This window comes from Stegodyphus dumicola, chromosome 5 (assembly GCF_044657685.1).
Source record: "Stegodyphus dumicola isolate Sdum_Otavi_A_Nest chromosome 5, ASM4465768v1".
NCBI lineage: Eukaryota > Metazoa > Arthropoda > Arachnida > Araneae > Eresidae > Stegodyphus > Stegodyphus dumicola.
The window spans coordinates 75,964,330-75,990,606 of record NC_140772.1 but is presented as its reverse complement, the minus strand read 5'-3'; the positions used below and the strand labels follow the sequence as shown (position 1 = coordinate 75,990,606).

The 26,277-nt window shown below is 32.2% G+C and overlaps 2 protein-coding genes across 3 annotated transcripts in view; one reads left to right on the top strand and one right to left on the bottom strand.

Annotated features, from left to right (window-relative positions):
• Positions 1 to 3,020: 3,020 nt before the first annotated feature.
• Positions 3,021 to 14,431, bottom strand: mri (BTB/POZ domain-containing protein mrityu). Of its 2 annotated transcripts, none has more exons than XM_085816795.1 (2): positions 14,279 to 14,431; positions 3,021 to 5,113 (listed from the first exon to the last, which is right to left on the bottom strand). In XM_085816795.1, the coding sequence occupies exon 2, from the start codon at positions 5,030 to 5,032 to the stop codon at positions 4,028 to 4,030; it is 1,005 nt and encodes a 334-aa protein (XP_085672921.1). In that variant the 5' UTR covers positions 5,033 to 5,113; positions 14,279 to 14,431; the 3' UTR covers positions 3,021 to 4,027. The 2 variants fall into 2 exon arrangements, with proteins under 2 accessions (XP_085672921.1, XP_085672922.1); XM_085816796.1 differs by lacking the exon at positions 14,279 to 14,431 and adding an exon at positions 10,448 to 10,572.
• A 536-nt stretch (positions 14,432 to 14,967) lies between these two features.
• Positions 14,968 to 26,277, top strand: part of LOC118188126 (protein adenylyltransferase SelO, mitochondrial-like) — an 86,786-nt gene continuing 75,476 nt past the window's right edge. Inside the window, exons 1-2 of the mRNA XM_085816794.1 lie at positions 14,968 to 15,461; positions 24,172 to 24,310. Coding sequence (XP_085672920.1) covers positions 15,052 to 15,461; positions 24,172 to 24,310 — 549 coding nt within the window. The 5' untranslated portion in view covers positions 14,968 to 15,051. The remainder of the gene's footprint in view (positions 15,462 to 24,171; positions 24,311 to 26,277) is intronic.

The window sequence follows — 26,277 nt, the reverse complement described above, 5'->3', positions numbered from 1 at the left end:
AACTGCCTGAATATTACGATCATTGTTTACTAATACCTAAATTTAACGTGGATATAATTACTGATTAGAATGAATTTAGGCTTTTGATATTGTAAAAAAAAAAAAAAAGAAAAGAAAAGAAAATTAAACTAGGGTATCGGATTCAAAATAATTATTTGAAAAATATTTATTTCTGAATTTTCTTTAATAAAAAACAATTAAATTATATGTTATTCAACTACCCAATAAAATGCAGTTTTTAATTTAAAAAAAATAAATGAAAGGGTAAACATTTCATTTTCAGTCGGTTAAGTTATATAATTACGACAAAGCCTCGAGGGCTATCTGCCCAAGAGGAGGACTTTCTAAGGGAAACTGGCTCGTATACACGTTACACACAGGGAAAACCACGAAAACACCCATGCAGCCAGCCCGTTCGCGGGATTCGAACCTTGGACTGAACTACCAGTGTTCAGCGACTTTACCGCTCAGCCGATGTGGGCCCTTCATTTTCAGTCGGAAGTATTAACATAAAAATCACCGATAGAAGGCGTATGAGGATATTAACATGTTAAAATTTGAGGGTGTTGGAGTTGGCGAGCTCAAGCAAAAGGTTAATCATTTTCGTTCATTCTCATACACAGAAAATGGTCTCGCAAACTTCTGGAATAAATATGCTCATTGGTTATTTTAGTACTCGAAATTAATAGTGTAGAAAACTGTTAGGAATCACCCGTCACCAGAAACCGAAGAGCTATCTGCAGTTTTAATTTTGTTGATACAGCATCTCGAAAGAATTTTTTTTTCCCTCTGAATAAGTGGAATGACCATTTCCAATGAAGTTTCAAACTATCCTTCACCCATTCTGACGAAGTTTTTGTAACTTCAGATATCCTCGCCACGAAGTTAATTTAAACGTTGATTTAATTCATCATGGAGAGCTACCCACCCAATTCCTTTTCTTCTTTTTTTTTCCATGGCATAGAAACTGATTCGTTGGAAACCGCTTCGCAAACTTCAAGCACTGCAACTGTCAGGTCGGTATCCATTTTGTAAACAAACGGAGATGAGCTGTCATCAGTCCGTCAGTTTAAACAATCTATCAGATTACAGGTCCGTTCACTCGGTTCGAACGCCGTAAGTCAATTCAGAGAAATGTAAATTCATTTTATATAGGTTTTCACCGGCCGCCACGAAATTTTTAGCACTTCTCGAAATTACTGGAAGGCATATGAGGGTCAGATACGGTTACAGCTATATAGAGCAGTGATCTCCGAACTTTTTTGAGTGCGTACCCTTAAGATAAAAACAATTATAAGTTGTACACCATGTAATATAAAACAATGTAATATATATATATATATATATGTATGTATGTATAGTCAAAAATAAATTTTTTTATTCATTTTAAACAATATACATACATTTAAATTAAATTACAAATTTACATTGTGAATTAGATTTAATGTGAGCAATGTAATTGTATTTGACAGTAACACATGCCTCTGTTAATGCAATTCAAAAATATGGTCCTCACTCTTATTTATTTCTGTATTTGGTTTTAATTATGGTCATGGCAGGAAACGCTACTTCATACAGATATCTAGGACCAAATGCATTTGTACTTACAAAATCTGGCTATTTAGTTTTCAATCATATCCATCAATTAGGAAGACATTTTTTTCTTCGAAATTGGATAGTAACGTTGTTCTTTCCCTCATATCAATTAGCTGTTTTTGAGCTGCAGCCAAAAAATTATCTATTTTTAACATTTCCTGCAAATTGGTTCACGTCCCATTAAAAATCTGTTTTAATACTAACGAAGATTGGTAAACAGATTTTATTCCACATTTACTTCATTTTCAAGAGCAAAATCACACAGTGATGAAAGCTTTTCTAATCTCTTTTCTAAAAACTTATTAATTCTTTGGCGTACGCTTTACCTCATTTTGGATATCACTGACATAAAGGATAAATTAGTTATTCAATTACAATACACATTAAGGTCATACAAGGACTGGACCAAAATTAAGTTTGGTGACATTTCCTGTTTTCTCGCCAAATCTAGTCACAAAAATTAGCCGCCAAAATTGTCGATATCTCGTCGTTTTAGTGAGATAGCCATTTACTCAGTGTAAATTGACTCTGTATTCTTACCTTTCCAGCAAACTTTCCAACGACTTGCCTCTGTATTCTTACCTTCCCAGCAAAACTTCGCCCTTTTTAAATGTTCATATTACATTACACACATACACACCAAAAACATAATAATTTCACTAAAATAATTTCCTTTGATATAAAACTCGTAACAATATGTAGCTGTTAAACATAATGCAGTTAGTAATGTTCGTATGTGTATAAAATCAACAGTAAAAAACATAGGTGTGTGCACTATGGTAAATTTCTTTTTGAAATGTTACAAATTTTATAAATATGCAAGAATTAAAATTCCCTGATTGAATTGTAGTTAAATGTATGAATATTATAAATTTTAACATATATTGACTGTAAAACATATTACTGAGAACTTAGTATTATTACTGCACATTTATTTTTATTATCATCATTGGACATAGAGGATACTATTTTGTTTTATTTACTATTGAGCATATTGTTATTATATTGCTTTGTAACTGATATTTGTTGTTATTTCTAATATCTAGTAATTCTCAAAAAAGCTGTACAAGTGTTCTCCTTACGTGAATTTTATGTTTTAGCAACATAGTAAAGGTTGCCCCTTCATTTATGACAAATACTTGATGGAAGAACATCTTGAAAAATTAAGACTTTTCTTTAGTTCTCCTTTTGCAGAGGCAATGAAATATTTTATGCGAATGGATATAATATCATTTGATAATAATGGATAATTACTTTCTTCTAAGTGTATAGATAAATTCAGAGGAAAGTTTTCCCATTCTAGTACAATGAATGACAATCGCATGACTTCACTTTACATTACAAATTACAGGAATATTACAGATAATTTTTAAAAATTTTAATGATAAAGCCATCTTTGAAGTGTTTAACTAAAATACAAAATGTTCAAATTGTTGATAAATTTTTATTACTTGTAAATTTACTTTTATTATCATACATTTTTTTAAAATTACTGAATAACTGTATACCTATAACAATAAAATCTAAGCTCACATCATTCCCAGTACTGCATTTTTTAAAAATTACTGACTAACTGAAATCTCACCTGGATAACATACAATTTAATTGCATAATATATGAAATTCATAGCATGAGGCTTGCTTATATAGGATCACTCTAATTTATATGTGGCAAACACTATGACTAGGAGCTCCAGTGTTCTCAAGAAAATTTTAATACTAGCGAAACCACAAAAAGTGGCATCAACCAGCACTGAAATAATTCAAAATTCTAAGCCATGCTGTACACTACTAAAGATATGCAAATAACTTTTAAACAGAATGTCACTATTTACTTAAATTTTAACTATACAGATTATATTAAATTATATGGTCAATATTATTATATATCTTAAACCTAACTTCCTTCACAGCCCACCCACCCACCCCAAAAAAACCTTAGCTGAGATTTATTATTTTCCTTTCTTTTTTTGGGGGGGGGGAAGAGGGGCTTATGTTTTTAAAAGTTCTTCAGACAAGACATCTGTTGTAAAATAAATAATGCCAGTGTTTGGAGCTCCCATAATAAAAAAACATAAAATACTTTTTTTCTGAGAATATATATACATCTGACTTTAAACTTCACTTTTGAAAGCAAATCTTTTATATTAAAAGAAAAATTAAGCTGCACAGAAGAAAATTAAAATATCATTTAATTTGTGGAACTTAAAATATTTTATTAAAATGCACTATCAAAAATTAAAAAAACAATAAAATTATTCAATTACATAAAATAGCTTCAAATAACATAAAATTTACAAAAGAAATATTTAACAGACATCAAAAAGTGAAATAGTAAAATCACAACAAGATTTTTAAATAACATGCCTGGTTTAAATATTTCTTTTTCACATAATTCATCAATGAAATGTTTTCTACATATTTTTTTTTAATTACATGCTGTCATCTGGTGGCAAATGAACTTCTGGATATGGCTCTCTAGGAGAAGGATGAGGAGGCAGAATTATATGCTCATCATATTCAACATCAACACCAGCACCATCTACAGAAGCACTTGCTGGAGCAGATGCTTCAATTCCATCTGCAGCTAGATTTGTGATTGATTTACTTCTAACACATTGAAAATCAACATGACGACTTTTTGCTTCCTCCTTCTCCCATGACATTCGAATGAATGGCCGTTGAACATAGTTATATATAACTTCAGCTCTGCCACCTGGTCGACATTTTACTTTTTCTTTATATGTTGGATAACCTTCAATACCTAATCTAATTTTTTTCAGACCCCTCTCCTTTAAAACCTTCTTTGCAACATCGCGATTTTCAATATATTTGAAAAATCTATACATTTCAGTACTGTATATGATCTGAGAATGCTCTTCTCCAGTTTGCGGTGGATAATCTTCATCCCAGTCAACAACATCATCATCTAATAAAACTACAATCTGACACTCACGGTCCCCTCTTTTAGCTGATGTGACCATCATTGGTAAAATAAGTTCCTCTAGGAAATTCTCAAACTGACGTCTAGCACCTTCGTTGGAAAGTTCATGAAGAAAACCTCGCAAATTGTGACATTTAATAGTTGTAGCATCAAATGGAATAAGAAGATAATCACAGGCATCTCTTAATTCAGGAACTGATACAGTAGGTGGACAGCGAATGACACCTGTTTTATAATATTCTAGTATTGCGCGGAATACAGTAGCAGACATACCTTCGGCAACTTCAAATTCTCCTCTTTCATTCGGCCGAGTAAAATTATTTTCTAATGAAGATCCAAACATTCTGCCCAACATTGTGTTTGGATATGCTGCAAATAAGGTAGGATCCACAACTATACGAGTATTTTCCACAACTAAAGTTATTCTGTCTTCAACAGCAGCTGTCACCAAGCCTTGTCCCTGATTTGCAGGTACTAAACTTCCTGAAGACATTTTATTAGTACTGGATTATGAATGATGTTCTGAGCAGTAATAGAAGCAGTTTTATGAGCAAGGTAAAATTATGGCTTGATACTAGAAGAAAAAAATATAATTTAGAACATGCATTAATAATGACAGAAAAATTACAAAATTTTCAGAAATTCATATTTAAATACAATAAAAAATAAAATAAACACAAAAATTAAAACACTTTACAGCATCCATCTATGTAGGACAAATCCTAATCAGCTTAGTTTATGATTTAATACAATCAAAAGTACCTAGAATGTACCTTAAAATACAGAGATTTCTTTCTCTCAAAATCTTATTTCTAAAATCAGTCTCAATCTACATATGAATAAATCTAATTTTAAAGTAGGTACACTTCTCTTACAACTACTGTATTCTTCATAAATACAGAACCAAAATGGAACATCCTCTCAAAAGCAAATTTCTTAACACTATGCATTTTATACATTTTTGAGTGTATAAGAATTATGAAAGATAGAGAAAAGCTAATATTAAGCTTTTATTTATACATACATAAGTAATTTGTTTTTCTGTTTTCCTACGTACAACTTTATTATGAAGTAGACAGTTGATTTAAGTGAAGTTCAAAATATTTTTGTGATTCTCAATAACTGTGCCACACATTTTCAGTGCACTCAAATAAAGAGTAGCAAGCACTCAAGTAGAAAGAAATCAAATAATAAAAATAAGAACAAAAGCTACCAATGTTTGAAAAAAAATCATGAATGTAAAATTAGAAAGAGGAAGAAACATTTAACCGATAATTTCAAGATGACATAGAAGCTAGATTTTTATCACTTTATCAAGGAGTTAAGATGCTGTTCGAAGTAAAGAAACATGTAACCATTAATTTCAAGATAATGCAGAAACTAGATTCAATCACTTCTCAAACAGTTACAGATGTTTTAACTGCAAGATACAGATATGTTACAGATACTTAAAGCAAATCTAACCTGACAACTTTAATAAAACCAGAGCAATCAGTTTATGTAACATTCTTTAATACAGTTTCTGAAAATAATGCAGAATATTTCAACAGTCATCAAATGTTTTCATTTTGTCATAAAGTATTGATTAAATATTGTAACTTATTCATATTGCTTAGAAATTCTGCGAACATTTATTAAATGAATGAATTCTTAACATGAATTTTCAAATATTCAAAATCTTAAAAGAAATCAACAAAATACTGTGAAATTCTCTCAAGTGACCACCTCTGATAAGGACAAGAATTTTAGAATAAATAATTCATAATTTTGATCTTTCTTAAAACATTTTAAATTTATTGCACAAGAAATGCTAACAAATTACGGAACAAACCAAATATTTTAATTCAAGATTTTATGTATATGAAAATCAGAGATTTTAGCATTAAGTACATAAAAAAAGATATTCATAGTTTTTTAAAAAACCCTGCATTCGCTTGAGTACAAGCATCCTCAAACAAATGACCTCGCAGATTTTAGCGTTTAACAGGGAAATAAAAGCTTGCATTTTAGACTACCTTTACATATACTAGCTTGATATATATTCATGGTGTTCTATAACAAATATTATATTACATTTGTAACTGTCAAAGTCTAAAATGCAAGTGATTTAGTAAAACTAATAACTGTGAAGCTAGATAAAATTTAGGGAAAGCAAGACAAAATTTAGTCTTTGGTCTCCAATCTCATGATACAACAGTGTATAAGTGAACACTAGCTAAACTTTATGAAAATTGACGTGAATTTGAAAGTGTTCAGGTATTGCAAACACAATGTGAAATTTTAAATTAACAGAATTTTTGAAAAAATTTGGAGGAATGGTAATAAATGAAGATCCTACTAGAAGTTTTTCATTGTGATGATAATGCCCCAACCATCAATCAAAAAGGCAGATGGCAAAATCTGTAGCATGGTTGGAAATTCAAAAAATATCGCTATTAATAATGAAGGAAGTGATAAAAAGGTTGTTTAGAATAGTAAAATTTTTATTGAAAATTTGGTGGAAATCTGAATACAGCAGTTACAAGACTTGAACAACAAACTTTGTAACTTATCGAGAAATTATGACTATTTACAGAATTAAAGCTATACAAAAACCGAAACAAACTAAACAATTTACGCTGAAAGAAATGTTTGATACAGCAAACAAATAAATATTTAGCTTATTTTTATTGTAAATTTTGATTCCCTTAACTCTTTTGCATCGAAGTCGCCCCAAATGCCAAAGCATTGAGACATCGGCTGGATGCCCGAAACGCCTGAATAATTTCCTACCTAGTGCTTTCCTCCATCACGTTACTGCATTATTCATTGCTTTCAGGTGTCGTTAAATAGCGTGTCAATCATTCTTTTGAAGCTATTAAAAGTAGTTCTATTATTTTAATGCACCTTCTCTTTCTTTTGTTTACTGTCAGTGTTTAGCTTTTGATGCCTGAAGTTGCAATCCCGTCCCAAGGGGGAACGTTACACAGGGTGAAAGAGTCCAAGAAAAAAAGTTCTCGCTTTACTTAAGTAGATTATTGTTAGCAATGTAGTATTCAATTTGTCATGGGGGAAGGAAAAGCATTCCAGGAGAAATTCTTAGACACGGGCATTTTCGATGTTTGGGGAAAAGAGATTTTGCCCTCTCTCGATGCGAAACAGTTAAAGTCATAAATGCTTCATTATTTCTTAAAGCGTTATTTCATATTTTTAATTTCATAATTTCTATTAGACTTAAACTGACGATCCAATATCTGGAAAAATCCCAAATCTGGAATCGGTAACATCCCGATGACTCTAGATCTCAGACTTTGTATGGCATAAAGAAATGTCTAAAAATAACGCATGAGTTTTCTGAAGTTAAAAGAAGCCATAAAATGCAGCACATCGTTAAGAAGACTTTATTTTTTATGTTACAACCCATATATTTTCTTAGTTAATTTCAAAGTTGCATGGCGAGCATTTTTATTCTGAAATTTGTTAACTGAAAATGTAGATGCCTATTTTATTATTTAATAATTTTTCTCCATTTAGTGCATTAGTCAGCACATCAGTTTTTAATAAAAAGTTTACTGTATAAGTCACTGTAATTTCTTAGTCTAAAGGGCGTTAGCCCAGAAGGGCTATTAATTTCATTTTGGCATTTTGTGTCGATTCACTTTTCAAACTGTTGGCCTACACTATTGCAGCCCTGTATTATATTTAAAAAAAAATTAAATAATGAAGAATCTACATAAGTGTATGTATGTTTCTCATACTGTGATAAAACAACGGTACCTAGAGTCAACAAATTTTGAATAATGTAATCCTCAAGCGAATATGGGCATCTGGAACCTCTAATTTGGAATTTGTTTTATATATATATATATATAAAAAAATAAAAATAAAAATAAAAAAAAAAAAACTAAACTCAGTGACACAGCAGCTCTAGTATTTTATATTTTAAAATTATTTATATTTTTAAAATTAATAACATAACATTCTGATATACTTTGTTTGTTTAAATGAAGATACCGGTAAAAATTATTGAAACATTAAATAAAAGAAAATCTAACTCAAATGGAAAAAAATACTTTAATAATAAAGGATACTTTTTTTTCTGTTTCACTGGCGCAAATCTTGCCAAGCAGACTTTATTGGCGACAAGACATAGCATACACATATGAAATGTTAACAAATGTTGGTTCTAAGAATTTTTTGTTTTGAGGGTATAAGCATTTTAATATCGTTTAAATTTTATAAAAAGCCAATAAATAAAAACAATAAATTTGTAAAAAGTCATAATTTAAGAATTTACTATGCTTTCATGGTACAACATCCTGATTCATGTGACCCCTAGTGACCTCTTCTCATGTAAACTATGCTACAAAATATAATTCTCTCAGTAATTACCTATATTAATTTCAAGTTAAATCTTAATTTGGAATACAAGTTTAAATGCAAGAATTATTTCAATTCATATGAATAGCTTACTCAGAAATTATGTAAAACCGCAGTGCTTTACATTGCTAGTGTATTCTCATTAGATTTGATGAATTTAACCCTTGACTTTGCCTTTTCTATATTTTTGCCTTTGAGTGAGCGGTATTATTGCATCCTAATCGACTTAATTACCGTGAACAGTCTTAGGGCATAAAACTGAACTATCTGGTAAAAATTCTATGTAATTGTATGCCAGTATTAAAAGAAACAATCAATCTGATAAGAAATGACTGCGATTTGTTTTGAAAATGAGGCATAAAAAGGTTACCAGCGAGGATATTCCGTTTGGCGTCAGATGTACGATTGTTAGCGACTTATCGCCTGCGATGGCAAAACGGAAAAGTACCAAAAAAAGATTTCATTATAATGCAGTGTCAATGACAAACATTGTGTGTATAAAATCTGAAGTTGACAGCTTATGAGGAAGTAGGTTAAAAATAAATTACAATATTCTATTCACAGTGAAGCACCATGAACTAAATAAGGAAGTTTGGAAAAACACAAGAAAGAGGAATAACCTACATTATAATTCATAGAAAAATACTATTAACACTTTACCTATATTTTAAGCAGTTTAATTTGGTGAACAAGATCAATTGATTACGTAAATTAAATCTGCATTCAATACACGTAAACAATGTTTTAAAACAGAAAGAACAATGTTTTTGCTTATATCATTCCCTGTGTTTTGGAATAAGAATGAATGGGAATGGATGTACATTTAATTTATTTTTATGAATTCATAAAGGTTTTTAATGGATGATTTATCAATATTTACTTTTTCAGATCACCTATTATTGTGGATAAAAACAATTCATAAATACTGCAATATCATCTGCATTTTCACTTGTTTGTATCACCTATAGAAATACTGTTTCATTCTGTTTGTTTATTATTGTAATTCTTTCATCAGAAACATAACTAAGTACTCTTTTGTTGTCAGGAGCAGGATAAATATATATTTACGGGTACCCTTTGGTGATTTTTGGCAGTACATGGATAACCAGTTTGTGAAATTCTTCGATTTGTTACTTTGGCTTGTATAGCGATGATTTTTGCACCAAAAAATTGCCGCTACACAAAGCCAAAATAACAAAATGAAGAATTGCACAAACTCGGTATCCATGTACACATCTCTCTAGTTTCACTTAAAAAAACATCAGAGCATTGCACAAACTTGGCATTACACACCCCCTTGACTTTTGCCATGTACACATTGACCTATTTTCACTTGAAAAAAATCAGAGAATTGCAAAAACTAGGCATTGTGTCCATGTATGTATCGAACTATATCCACTTAAAAAAGTCAAAAGAGCAGCCAACAACAACAACAACAAAACAAAAACAAAAACAAAAAACTCAATAAACTACATTTAAAACAAAAAAAAAAAATAACATAAAAAAAGAAAATTCATCTTTGCACTACACAAAGGAAACATACACTTACTTTATTTACGAATTGACATGTTTTTAGTTGAACAAAATTCCTTAACAGAATCCAAAAACTTCCTAAAATTATCTGAACTAGAATCTGTATACTGGCTTCACCACATAAATTCTCAAAAATATCCTCCATATGGCTGATATCGTTCGACCACATGCGTTTCCTTCCTACAAACAGAACACTTAATAATGACTACAGTCAAAAGTCGTTAATTCGGACACCCATAATCCGGAATGATCTATAATCCAGAACTTAAAGCTACAAACTTTCTGCGCATGCGTCAATGATGCATACACAGAAAGTTTGAAAACATTTTACATACGCATGCACAGATGCATTTTACATGACGCATGCGCAGAAACATAGACATTTACGCGTGCGCTTAAGACCTTTACAGCTGCGAATATGCGTGTGTGCATAATAAGTTTACAGATGGGCGTTTAATGTTTAACGGACGGTATAAGCTAAGCTAAAATTATCTAATTCAGTTAATGTTGCAGATTGCGTTGTTCCTTGATCTTCGAATTGGATCCGGCTTATTATTTTTTGCAGACTGTTAGAGCAATTTTATAAAAGTAAAAGCTTGAACTTTCGATTATGTCAAATAGAATTTCCGATATATATTTACTAATATGTAAAGGATCTACAAAGCGAAAGTATATTTCAAAGTCCATTAAACAAAAAGTGAAATTGCTGCAAAAAATGGATAAAGGCATATCCTTCGTTTCTGTAACCATTCCGAAATCTGTTTATCAATTTCAAGCTTGTGGCTCGCAGTGAAATGGAAGTTGATCTGTCAGCACTATCGTTATCTTCAGGGCAGATGTTTTTATTTTATTTGGCTTATAATTCCCTAGTAAATGTAGTATTTCATCTCAATGTACTCCATCTTTGATATGATTTAAATCAAGTTCCTCGTCATTATAATTCGCTTCTGATAGTAAAGAAAGTGACACAGTGATTATTGAAAACGAAAAAATTTCGTTTGACAAATTAGTCGATATTCTCGACACTGCAATTATAGGCCTTGAACAGCGGAACTTTGTAACTAAACAAGAAATTATGTCCGTTTAATAGAATTAAAGAGAAAGTGTTATCACATGAAACGAAGCAACTTAAACAACTTACATTGAAAGAAATGTTTAATAAAGTAAACGAATAAATATTAAGCTTTTTCTTTTTGTACATTTTGATACCCTTTAGATCATAATTGTTCTTTATTTCATAAATTACGGTTTCATATTTTTAATTTTGTAATTTTTGCATGCCATTTTACCAGATTTAAACTGATGATCTATAATCCGGAATCGCCTAAGTCCCGACGAGTCTGGATTAACGACTTCTGACTGTACTAAGTAAACCTTCATTTACACACCAGTCAAGCAATGCTCTATTACCCTTTTTTTTTCAAATCTTACAGTTCAAATTAATCTTACCACATTCAGCCATTTTACCATCTAAATCACAAAACAAGCCCTAATGAATTTACCACAATCATGCAACCGATTATGTCATAATAGGGTTTCCATAACATTATTATGAGGTATTAAACTACCATACGAGGCTACCATAAATGAAACAACTTTGCGATAATACAAGGGGTACCCTTCTCTCTACTCTAACCCAGGACTGGATTCAGAAATGTATGTACATATGCATGTATATATGGATGGACGTGTTTATAAATGCATGTATATATTTACGTACATATGCTTCTGTATATACATACACATATACAGTACAAAGTCTTTAATCTGGACCTCAAAGCTACAAACTTTCTGTGCATGCATAGAGTTTACTCATGCACGTTTAATGTACAACCGACGGTATAAGCTAGGCTAAAATGATCTAATTATCTATTTCAGTTAATGTTGCAGATTGCATTGTTCCTTAATCTTCTAATTGGATCCGGCTTATTATTTTTTGCAGACTGTTAGAGCAATTTTATAAAAAGTAAGCTTGAACTTTCGATTATGTCAAAAAGAATTTTCGATTCTGGAGCTGCCAAAGGATCTACAAAGCGAAAGCATGTTTTGATATCCATCAAACAAAAAGTGGAATTGCTGCAAAAAATGGATAAAGGTATGAATAAAGTGACAGAGAGGTTAGTGAAAACGAAAAAACTTCGATTGACAAGTTAGTCGGTATTCTCGGCACAGCTATTACAGGACTTGAACAACGGAACTTTGTAACTGAACAAGAAATTATGTCTGTATATAGAATTAAAGAGAAAGCATTAGCACATAAAACAAGGCAACTTAAACAACTGAAAGTTTTTTAAAGAAATGTTTAATAAAGTAAACAAATAAATATTAAGCTTTTTTTTTTTTTTTTTTGTAAATTTTGATACCCTTTAGATCTTAACTGCTCTTTATTTCATAAATTACGGTTTCATATGTTTAATTTTATAATTTCTGCATGGCAGCTTACCAGATTTAAATTGATGATCTATAATCCCTAAAAACCCCTAATCCGGAATCGCCAAAGTCCCGACGAGCCCGGATTAAAGACTTTGTACCGTATATACATACACAATGTACATACATACATTTCTGAATCTGGTACTGACAACAGAAAAGTACCCTTAACATTTTTTAAGCAAGGCTCAGCTAATCAGAAGTACACTTTTATCAGAAGTACTTTTCATATCAAAGAATCAGAAGTACTTTTCTAGGCTAAGAGTCTCAATACGCTTGCGGTGCCAAACTCATACTCCTCACACCCAAGTACAGCAGAAAATTGCAAAATTCTATCATTTAGATATATTTGTGCACATATAAAACTGCAGTCCCATGAATTTTAACTTTGCATAACAAAAAATACTGAAAAAGTCCAATTATATATTTGCATAACTGAAATTCTCATTATACAAAGAAAAATTAAAAAATTTGTAGTTAAATGCTATGTCACTACATTTTTTAAAGGTCAAACAGCAAATTTAAGATAAGACACATATACTTTTGAAGAGGCATTCAAAGGAAAAGGACCAAGCCAAAAATGGACTACTATGACAATTATCTATTTCTTTTTTATATTATTGCTTCATATTAAAAGACTACAAAACAAGAAAATTAACAGTAATACCAACAGAAAAGTTTTACTAAATAAAAAGGAACTACTTTATTACACTGAATACAAATCAATTCCACTTTTTTTTTTTTTTTTTTCTTTTTAATAATAATAAAATTCTGAATACTTACTCTGGGAGAGAAAAACACCATAGTAAAATCTAAAACTAGGTAAAAAAAAAAGCAACCTTAGCATGGCACAAATTCTGCAATCAAAGTTGCTGTCTTGCCTAATTTTAAATTTCAAAAGCTATACGGGTGAAAAATATTTTCTGATGAAATATGTTGCCATATGAATTTTAAACAGAAGGAAGATTCCTTTGACAGTCTACTTGATGTGACCATGCAATAACTATAACTGCTTTCAATTTGTAAGGTAAAGGAGTCACTGAATTTTTAATGGAGCTTCACAAATCTCAGGATAAAGCTCAGAGCAACACATCTTTCGCAATAAATGCGCAAATTTGAAGCTCTTCGTAAAATTTACACATATTTATTTTATATAGACTATAAAAATACAGTACTTTTAATTTATACCCAAATACAAATGGGAAATGGCATATGGTTTTAAACACACAATAAAAACTTGTTTTATGCAAAGATTAGATGGCGATTTTATTGATTTTTGATCCCTTTCATTGGCCCTCCATAAATTCAAAATGCAAAGTTTAGAGAAGAATTATAAGGCAGCTCTTTGAATTTAAAGAAAATATATAAATCATGTAATTATTTGGCCATGGAATAAAAGCAAGGAAAGAAAATTTACCTGGAACATCTTTCAAACCCTTAATCAACATATGACAAACGGCCCAAACTGTTTTGAATTCATTGTTGTTGCCATTTACGAAGTTAAATAATAATATGTCAGCTTTTATGGACGACGACGACAACGAAGTTCGTATTTTATTCTCGAGTGTCAAGATATAGAAACATCTTCTTACTCGGCTACTGATGAAGGCTTTTTTTATAGACAACTTATAAATCATACGAAAAGTACATTATAATTTTAAAGTTATACTTAAACATAATTTCTTCAACAAAATATGAACCATGAAACGAATAATACAGCCCGATTACTAATAACAAAAATTAATTCTTTTAATGGTACAGGAATAGGATTTCAGATAGCCATTAATTGCAAGATTTTTTCGTATGATAGCTGCGGTATTTCATAAAATGCTAAAATTCATTATTTTCACGAATTAATTTATATCATGCATATGATTTTTAAATATTCACTGCATTTATTTCGCTTGCATGCTTAATTATGAAGTCTGTAAAGTGTATTCATTGAAGGCAAAGGGTTTGATTCAGCCATAAACATAATAGTCTAGATTAAAACTATATTTATAGATTCAGCCACGGCCAACATTCATTTTGCTGACATTTTTTTTTATCGTTTTGAAGTAACCGTACTATTATTTCTTCAAAGTAAAATGGCAATATAGTGTTTGGAGTTTGTTTTGATTTACAAACGGCAGCGAGTGATTATGCAATGACCAGTGTAATCCGTCGTATAATGTTGGATTAAGGGCGCGTATGAAACACATGTTAAATGTTTCTATTAAGCTTAAATTTCTTATTCCAAAATTCAAATTTACCTTGAAGTTTAGATTAGGTAATATGGCTACATTTGAGACTCTAAAGTTTGATAATATTGCAATAAGAAGACTGCCTGTTGATCCAGAAGGAAGAAATTATGTCAGAACAGTGCATGCTGCATGTTTCTCACGTGTGAAACCAACCCCTGTTCATAATCCGCAAGTTGTAGCATATTCATCAGATGCTATGTCTCTTTTAGATTTACCGAAAAGTGAGTTGGAAAAAGAGGATTTTGCCGAGTACTTTTCTGGAAATAAATTATTGCCTGGATCTGAGCCTGCTGCACATTGCTATTGTGGTCATCAGTTCGGCTACTTTTCCGGACAACTTGGAGATGGTGCTGCTATGTGAGTATATCAGAAATTTTCATGAAAACGGTAAATTAATAAAAAATGCGTCAATAATATGATAAATTTGAAATTAATTTAATGTCAATTTTCAAGTGTAATTTAAAAATAACCTTTTTAATGTAAGCTCTCATTTAATCTGAAAGGTGTATTAATTCCAAAATAGAAAAATGGGGAAAGTGTCAAACTTTATATATATTTAATAAAAGACGAAGTCTATTTTTCTAATTCTAGTTGTGTTGCAACATTTGCATAATGTGTGAAATCAGAATTTCAGGGTGCCACCCAATCTGTATAGTGGTTATCGACTCTGACTGCTGAAACGATGGGCCCGAGCTCGAATCCTGGGAAAGGATTTGTCTCTTTATAGGAGACAACAGTGGCCACTTGTTATGTATTTCCTTAATGAAATGGCCACCACTTCAGCCCTAGTAGTGGTGTAAAGCTAATGGCTATTTATTAAAGTGGCCAGCCATTAAAAAAAAATCATAGTTTTTTAGATTTATATAATGCTCGAAAATCATATGTTCAATCAGTTTAAAATGAAACTTGTCAACTAAACATAAGTACAGATATCAGCCATGTGCACTTTATAAGAATGACTAGAGTAATCCTTTTCAGTCAGACTCTTATTGTTTTTAATTCATAAACATGGAATAAAATGTGTTAAATTGAGGAATACAGTGTTAAATTCAGTAATTTTATAATAGTCTGTCAGAATACTCTCAACTTCTTGTACTAAAGCTGATCTAAGACCATATTTTAGATCCTTGGAAGTTGAATTATGATTCATTTTCAAATAAGAAACTTTTTTATGTCGATAACTATATACAGGGTGATTATAATTAAAGTTTAAGTTTCAAAACGCTATAAAAAAAGAACAACTGATGAAAATGATGTGAAATTTGAAAGGAATGTTATTGAAGAAGGCGGAAAGCGTATGGCAGAAGAAAAAAGTTAGTTTCAAAAGTTAGCAACAGATGGCGCTGTAAGCGACAGAATCACGACGAGAAATGATTCGTAAAACAACGGCTAAGGTGGAAGTTACACATTAAAACGCATTGATAAATTAGAATTGTTGAATAATTTTATTTGCATGACTGTACATATCACATCGAAAGGGACAAATCGGTTTCAAGAGTTTTGTGGCGACATACCGCATAAGAACCATTCATCAAAGAAGTTCGGAACTGTCGCGAGACTGGCGCAAAACATGTTCAATATGGTGTCCACCGTTGTGTGCAACAAGTTGAAAGCGACAAACAGCATGTTCCATAACAGATCGCAGTGTCTCCGGGGTGATGTTCAGAATGTGTTGCGGAATGCGTGCCTTTAATTCTGCTAAATTTGCAATTGGAGCACAGAACACAACATCCTTCAGATATCCCCACAGCCAGAAATCACACGGAGTAAGATCAGGCGATCGGGACGGCCAGGCTGTAGGGAAATGACGGCTGATAATTCGAGCATTTCCGAAATGGCGCCTCAGCAGCTGCTTCACGAGATGTGCAATGTGTGGAGGAGCGCCATCTTGCATAAAAATGATTTCATCCACACATCCACGCTGTTGCAGAGCTGGAATCACGTGGTTGTGCAAAAGAGACGCATACCTCTGACCAGTGACGGTTTCGGTAACAGGACCGGAAGCACCCGTCTGCTCGAAAAAATATGGTTGTAGGATGAATGATGCCGTAAAGCCACACCATACCGTGAAGTGGTACGGGGTGCGTTGCCAGTGGATTTTCTGTTGCCCATATTCGACAATTCTAGGTATTCACGTATCCTGTCAGATGGAAATGGGCTTCATCTGTCCACAAAATTTTCCACGGCCATTAATTATCCACTTCCATGCGAGCCAGGAATTCTAACGTAAACGTCTCCCTAGCTGTCAGGTCAGACGGAAGCAACTCCTGCACATGGCCAATTTTGTACGGATAGCATTGCAGGATGTTTCGTACAATTTTCAGCACCGTGCTCGTAGGCCTGTCAAATGTTCGAGCAATTCCTCGTGCACTGCACGGTTGCACACCACCGGCCGACCCCTCCTGTAATGCTGTGGCCACTTCTTCAACTACCGTCGAATGCACTCGTTTTCTCCCTCTACCAGATTGCACATCAAACGAACCTGTCGTTTCGAATTTTTGCATCATTTTCTTTAGACCTACGACAATCATTGGACCAACGCCTTCTTTTATACCCTTCAGTGTCCTGAAATTTTGCAGAGCTACTCTTGCACAATCATCATTCTTGTAATACAGCTTTACCAGCAGAGCGCGGTCCTGCAGTGAAACACCCATGGCGAACATCTGAGACGCGAATTGAGGAACAGCCTGGTACCTGGCGGCTTTATAACACTGAAATTTAACTAGCATTTTAATTTACGTCTTCTTCTGCTTGCAGCGCCATCTGTTGCTAACTTTTGAAACTAAATTTTTTCTTCTGCCATACGATTTCCGCTTTCTTCAATAACATTCCTTTCAATTTTGACGTCATTTTCATGAGTGGTTCTTTTTTTATAGTGTTTTGAAACTTAAACTTTAATTATAATCACCCTGTATATTTTCAAGGTTCAACTAAAATTATTAAGGATATTACATAAGATTGTTTATTATGGCTGAAGAGCAAAAAGGAGGGAGGTACTTAGTAGAGGAAAGGGAATTTTTTTAAGGCTTAACAGAGATCCTTGGTTGATCTTTACATTATGGTAACTTGGCGATTTTTTGGCGAAAATTTGGCAACCAACTCTCCTACAGCAACCCTCTATTTTTTTCCCCGCCATGTTTCTTTTCTTTTTATCTACTGAACACTTCTTCCAACACTCTACTAGCCGAATTACACTTATGCTAGAAATTTTATCAAACAAAACTGCTTAATCATGACAAATATTCACTGCAAAATTGGGAAAAAGTGCACAATACCATACTTCTTACGCGTTTTTCAAAATAACACATACACATAAACCATGTACACACCGACTTATTTTTACTTAAAAAAAATATCCCAGAATTACACAAAAATGGCATTGCGCACACTCTTCACTATATCCATGTACACTGCTTTTTTCTTATAAATTAGAAAAATTTCACGAAAATACATGACAATTTTCTCAATCTTTAAACCCGGTAAAAAGAACATATATGAAATTACATGATCGCGAAAAAGTATTTACCCTTTACAAATATCAACATTTCCACATATAAAATAAATAGAATATCCAAAAACTTTTACCTCTAAATCATCTATTACATTATACATGTCACCAACGAATTCATACCTCAAGCATTACAAATACTTAATATCAAATATTTAAATTATTTCCATACACGTTTATTTCAACTTAAACGTATACCAAATTCCTACAAACATAAAATTCACAAAATAACAATCATTTCATTAAAATATAATTAAATTCAAAAACACTACTTAAAATATAAATGAGCACATACATTAAATTAATAAAAATTACCTTACAATCCTAATTACTTTAAACTAAATCATTGCTAATAACAATTTTCCCAATAATACCAAATTCCTTTCCACCTTACATTTACAACAATGCATAAAAATAAAATCCTCAAATAATTAAAAATACTAACTTACCTAATCTTCTTCAGAATCTTGATTACGTGGCGGATACACTTTTCTTACTTCTGTTTCAGAATCTTTAAAATCATACTTATCTTTCAAAGCAAGATACCAGGTAAAATAAATAACATAATAAAACATCTTTATTTCTCTCTCGCACAACCTTAAAAAACATTTATTACTATCCTTTTCAATACCACTAAATACCCATTTCGAATTCACTTTAGTTACGGCCATGGGATCCAAAAATTCACAAACACTATTTCACACAACACAGAATAAAGCCAAATACAAAATTGCCAGATTTTTTCCCGATTAAAGAACAATAATTCGTCCATTAATATCACATAACATATCCCATGATCTCTCATTTCCCTCACACAAAATAATGCGTAATCAGAACTGAATACTACTCACATTCTTAACAAAGTCTAACTAACCTAATCTTCTTCCAAATCTTCCTTACATGGTGGATACACTTTTATTATGGATTCAATAAAATTACTGAACGATTTTTTTTTTCGAATTTGATAGAATTTGATAAAAAAAATTCTCTTTATCACATCTACAATTCACTTTAGACAGCGCCACACAATCCCAAAATTATTCAACCCTACTTCACACAACACACAATGAAGCTTAATACAAAATAATATACATCCACAGATACTTGTCCAAATTCCCCCCTTTTCCGATTAAAGAACCGTAATTCATCCATTAATATCACATGACATATCCCATGATCTCTCATTTCCCCCACACAAAATAATGCGTAATCGGAAGTGAGTACTGTTCACATTATTACCAAAGTCCCAGGTAGTAACCTTTATCACCTCCAAAATGTCGCCAAACTACCAGTTACCATATTGTAAAGATCAACCAGATCCTTTTGTAAAAGATGTTCTAAGAGAAGCTAATTTCGGTTAACAGTGCATGCGTAAAAAATTCCACAAAGTTAGTATGTTATATCTGCAGGAGCTGAACCTAGGAGAGACTGTTAGAATTCAGTGGTCATATCCATTATAAAATTATGGCTTTTCTTGAGAGATGTTGAGGAATAGCTAATGCATATTTCCATTCCCGAAAACCATAAACCATGCAGTTGCAGAAAAAATAAATGCAGAGAGCAATGTAGAAAAAAAACCTCTTTTCCATATAAAATGCTCAAATTTTTCATTATTTTTAGTTGCAAACAGCAACATTTGAGAGGAAATTGCACCGATTTCTGAAAATATTACTGTAAATTTTCATTTTGTTGACAAGTATTTACTGCAGGTAGTCTTATGAGACATCTGAGGCCATATGATTAGAATCGAGCATTTGTATGTTTTCAGGCAGGGCACAATGTCACTAAAAATGATATATTGGTATATCAATTGGTATTTTGAGAGGTGTATTGGTATCTCTTGGTTTATGAAGAGAGCCTGAGGTGGAAGTGCTATGCAAAAGCATACCAGAAGCCAAAGGATGACCACTACCTCAAGAGGATATACAGTGCATCCATAAAGTCATGGTGAACTTTTGATCAATCCATCATAGTAAGGCAACAAAACAAGTTAGAAATGTAAAATCTTCACCAAACAAAAGGAAAACTCTCCAAGTTTCCATAGTATGATGTGCAAGCGTGTGCGCACGCAGATGATGATGCAACACCGCGAACTGCGAAGCAGCAGATCAGCCCATCCACACCCACGCCAGCCAAGATGTGGACCATACAGACGAAAGTTCAGGGTGTTCTGTTGCTTGCCAAATTCGAATCGGTAGCCAAAGTGCAACGTGAATATCGTCGCATGTACAACGAACCCACCACATAGGAATAACATTAATCGGTGGGATTGGCAGTTTGTTGGACAAACCCTGTTTTGGCAGGCCATTGGTCAGTGATGAGTCTGTAGAGGCTGTGCCTTAGAAACTGCAGCTGTTGCACGCTATCAGACCAACAGATAGACCCAAACGATTCTTGTTTGCTACAGATATGCTTCATGAGATTGGCAGTGATAACCGATTTCTGCAAAAGATTGTGTTTAGCGATGAGGCTACGTTCCATGTTACTGGACATGTTTATCGCCATAACATTCTAACTTTTTATTTGATGTCAAATTATTAGAAGAATATGACATTTTGATCAATGACGTTATAATAATGCTCTCAAGCACTGTTACATATTAGAATTTTGCAACATAAAATGAGTTAATTAATTGTTTAAGTAGTATTTGTTTGAAAACAAAGCTTTTGGATAAAATTAAAAACTATCTTTTTTATTTCTTTATACGAAGAAAAGAAAGTATTGTAATCAAAAAAACTTTGGTTATCATATTTCAATGGAAGTATCCATTTTGACTGTTCTCGAATCCAACTGGGGCCCACCAGCAGCCGAGCAGTAAAGTCGCTGAATACTGGTAGTTCTGTCCGAAGTTCGAATTTTCCGAACGGCCTGGCTGCATGGGCCTTCGTAGTTTTTCCCATGTGTAACGTGTTTACGAGTCAGTTTCTCTTAGAAAGACCTCCACAAAGCCATCCTTTCCCTCAGGAAGATAGACCTAAAGACTTTGCTGTAATCTCATAAACCAAACCGAATACATTTGGTTATTTTTTTGGCGTGACATCTGTACGTACAGATAGAATAAAAGACTCTTTTTTTCCTAAAAAGATTCAAAAGGGATTTTTTCCTGGACATTTGTATGTTTGCATGTACATACGTATGTATGCAAAAACCGATTAGCTGTAGAGCATTGAAATTTTGCACATGGGGCTGCTATAATATCCATTTTATGAACTTCTCTTTTTTATTGCAATTGCCAGTGTACATTTACATTATATTCGCCCCCTTACCCGGCCTTTGTTTTGGAAATCGTTGGTTGTAGTCATATCTTCCCATTACAGAAGTTTTTTAAGTGACGAAAAATGTTTTGGCTATGTCAAATTTAAAAAAACATAATTCTCAACAAATAACGAAATTTAATGTCCCGGTTCCTATACTTGGGAAAGTTTTGTACTCATTATTAAAAAATAATTAAAAGAAGTTTGACTTCCGTATGACCGCGATATTTAATTTAAAATTTTCAATTTTTGATGACATTTTCAGCTTGCATTGAGGGATTGGATAATTAAGTTAAAATTATTTGAGGAAATAACTTTAAAGGAAATGCAGCAAAAAATGTGTATAATTTAATAGGCAATATGAGGAAGTCATGTGTCCATATCAGATTTTTTACTGTTAATCCTGATCTGATAAAAATCATTACCAAAATGTTGGCTTATGGAAACCTCGAATTTTTTTTTTTTTTTTTTTTTTTTAGTACTGTAAATTTATTGGGGAGTGCAAGAATTGTTTTATGCATAGGGGCCCTAGAGTTCTAGTTACTCCACTAGTTGGGAGGTAGCATATGCAGTGACAGAACTCAGGAAACTGATCGCTACTGCCAAGGAGTAATTGTGGGGCAGGTATTATGTGCAGTGACAGAACTCTTCATTACATCTTTGACATCACGATGGTCTTACATCAAAATACTCTTGAGACATGTTCTCTTTTTCCATAGTGAAGTTAATCCAGCCTTCCTGTTCATGAATGATATTGCCTGCCTGTATAGAAAAGCTAAAGTGTCCCAATAGACTAGCAGGGAAGCTATTAAGCAGGTGATATAGCCTGCATATTCCCTGGACCTAAATTCCATAGGGCACACCAGGAATGCACAGGGCAAACATATTATCAGAGACAGAATCCTCCTTAAACCAGACAGGAACTCAAAATCTCACTGAGACGTAAATGATGCAGAATTCCCTGATCTGGCATATGTATTATATTGTGTTGCATGATTATTGCAATTTGTTTTATATATTATTATGTATTAAGTAGTATACTGTATATCGAATGCTATGTTTACTCTGTTTTGTAATATAATATCTATAATAATTCAATTAATTCATAACTGTTTAGTAATAGTCTAACTTGTTACTTTTTTTTTTCCTTTTGCTTATCTTAATTAGGGAAAATGTTTTTCACCAACATTTGTCAAACAGACAGACAAAGTAGACAGATGTCTTGTTTTGCACCCGCTAAGTCTTTCTGCACCGATGGGCGAAAAATCATAGGTGCGAAGGAAAGGTATATAGAAAGGGGGCAATTTCGAGGTTTAGAGGATAGTAAAAAGGAACTTCGTATTGTTTGATACGAGTTCAAAAGGCCCGAAAGAAAAGTTGGGACAAAATAAATTAAAAAATAAATGGCCCATAGCGATATCGAGAAGAAAGAAATATATATATATATAAAAAAAAGCCTCTAGAGGAAAAGGAAGTGAAGAAAAACCTAATTAGCTAATGCGTACATGAGTATGATGATGGTGGAACTATGTGATGAGTGGAGGTAAAAATTTAGATAAATAATATGATTTTAAGAAACAATGTAGATCATTCAAAATATACATTTCGGTTATAGTCAACTACACATTTTAATAACAGTCTTTATTTGATTTAAACAAAACCTTTATTTTATGTAATAATATTATATTTAAAATCCTTGAAGATGTCCTTACAGAATATTTTCAATAAAATTAAAGGTTTAGCTACAAAGCTTGGTTAAATGCATTTAAACAAGATTAAACCAACTATAACATTCCAAAACGGGCTCTTAAAATTTCTTTTCAAAAGTATTGTTTTAGGTTAAGGATAGAAAATGATTTAAAAACCATTTAGTTTATTCCCAGATGTTTTCAAGCATTTTGTCCATAAAAGCATTTTTTTTTTATTAATAAAAATTATTATGACTGTTTTAGGAGGTTGAAATCTTTGCTGTGTAGGTACTTTATAAAAAGTAGATTTAATATTTGCTGAATCCTCCTCAGACACATGCCAAGATCATAAAATTTTGCTTCTTATGCGTCTTTAAAATTACCATGTAAAGTAATAAAGCTTGCTACTATTTTTTTATAACATTATGTTAATAAAAATATGAATGCTGTTAAATTTCATAACTTAAATTTTTTACTGTGTTTATATCTTTTATGAATATTTTTAGTTTGTTAATTCAAGTTCAAATTTAATTAGTTCAGATATTGTGAGAATTTACACTTTTAAATGTTAACATTCTGAACTTGTCTGTTGATAGTTATTAATCTATGTATTACAGATATTTAGGAGAAGTAGTTAATAAGAAGAATGAACGTTGGGAAATTCAATTGAAAGGTGCTGGTTTGACTCCATATTCAAGAACAGCTGATGGTAGAAAAGTGTTGAGATCGAGTGTTAGAGAATTTTTATGCAGTGAGGTAATTATGTCTAAATTTATGGAAAAATTATTTAAATAGGAAATTAGGTAGAAATTAGATTAGGAAAAATTTATTTCCCATGTTTTTCCCTTGAAATAACGTCTGTGTTGAATGCAATTTCCAGCTTAAATAGTAACTTATTTTTCATCTTAATATTGTATATATATGTAAGATAAAAATATATGAATCAAAATTATAGATTAAACTATAAACATTAATTCTTCCTCTCTATTATAAAATCGTAATAACTTCTTTGCATTGCATCATTTCTAGATCAAACTATAAACATTAATTCTTCCTCTCTATTATAAAATGGTAATAACTTCTTTGCATTGCGTCATTTCTAGATCACTCTATGATCGGCGCAGCTCTGATGACGTAATCATTGGGAACTGAAACTGTCCTTGTAAACCAAAACTTTTTTCTTCGCGTGCTTCCATCTTTCATAACTATGCACTTCACCTCTTGCTCTCTACTGTGCTAAGATGTAATTTCGCTGGCTTGCTTTCTATCCCAACAACATCAAAAATGTAAATCTTCTGTGGAAAGGCACGACTAGAGTGCCAAGTGATTGTGGCCACAAATATCAATTGGGAATAAAAATGGAAGTAAAACTGCTTCGACTGCCAAGTTCTTTAAATACTACGCAATCAAAATGCTTCTTCAATATGGATCTAAGCACAGATCGACAGTGTTCCGTCTTTTCCTTTGTGCTTTAATATTACATATATATATATATATACTACCAGTTCATAAAGATCTTAATAATTACACCAGATGACCAAGAAGAATTTGACTGAAGGTGAAAAACAGAAATAAGTGAAATTCATAAACTTCAGAGAAATATCATAGGTGATCAATATCACCCATAGAGCAAAGTCTGATGCAATAATTACTGAGCACCAGCTTAACCCCTTAACTGCAGTGCCCCTTAACTGTCAATATACGCCTTGCTCAGCCGATGCATTAACTGCCCCGGGTGTATATATATGTATGCCCTTCCAAACTACTATCATTTGCTTTGTGCTGCTACCCGTAAAATTTTTCGCAAAGCTTTAGAATGCAACACCACAATGACCTTGACAAAGTATGCAAAGGAGGATACTATTTCAGAGAAGTTTGGGGAGAAATTGGAGAGAGGGATTTGTCTAAAGCGGTGAACGTAATGACTGCGCGGTATTGGCTGGTGTTGTTTGAGTAAAATTTTTTTTTATTATTCTGTGACCTCCGTTTTCGTTTATTTTTTGTAGTAGGTTCCAGGAATAAAGAAAGATATAATGGATGTATGTTTCAAACCCATTTATCTTTTTTGAATTATTTTTTGATGAACTGCTCATGTTTCATATTGTTACTGGAACTAACCGTTTTGTAGACGAGTATATGAACTTACACCTTGCAAACAAAAAATCAAGAACAAAATTGTGGCATTCAACTAGTTCAAAAGAGATACATGTTTTTTTTTAGGCATACTGATTTCACAAGGTATAACACTGAAACCTGATATTATACTTTACTGGTCTAAAAATGAATTGATCGAAACTCCATTTTAGGGACCTTTTTTATTATAAAAACATCATTTTTATTATACTTAATCTTTTTATTATACTTTTACTCATAACATTAAATTTTTGTGCATTGTGGCCACAAATATCAATTGGAAATAAAAATGGAAGTAAAACTGCTTCGACTGCCAAGTTCTTTAAATACTACGCAATCAAAATGCTTCTTCAATATGGATCTAAGCACAGATCGACAGTGTTCCGTCTTTTCCTTTGTGCTTTAATATTACATATATATATATATACTACCAGTTCATAAAGATCTTAATAATTACACCAGATGACCAAGAAGAATTCACTCTATGATCGGCGCAGCTCTGATGACGTAATCATTGGGAACTGAAACTGTCCTTGTAAACCAAAACTTTTTTCTTCGCGTGCTTCCATCTTTCATAACTACGCACTTCA

Coding starts and splice junctions, on each gene's coding strand:
- mri (XM_085816795.1), bottom strand. CDS start 5,032: ATGTCTTCAGGAAGTTTAGTACCTGCAAATCAGGGACAAGGCTTGGTG.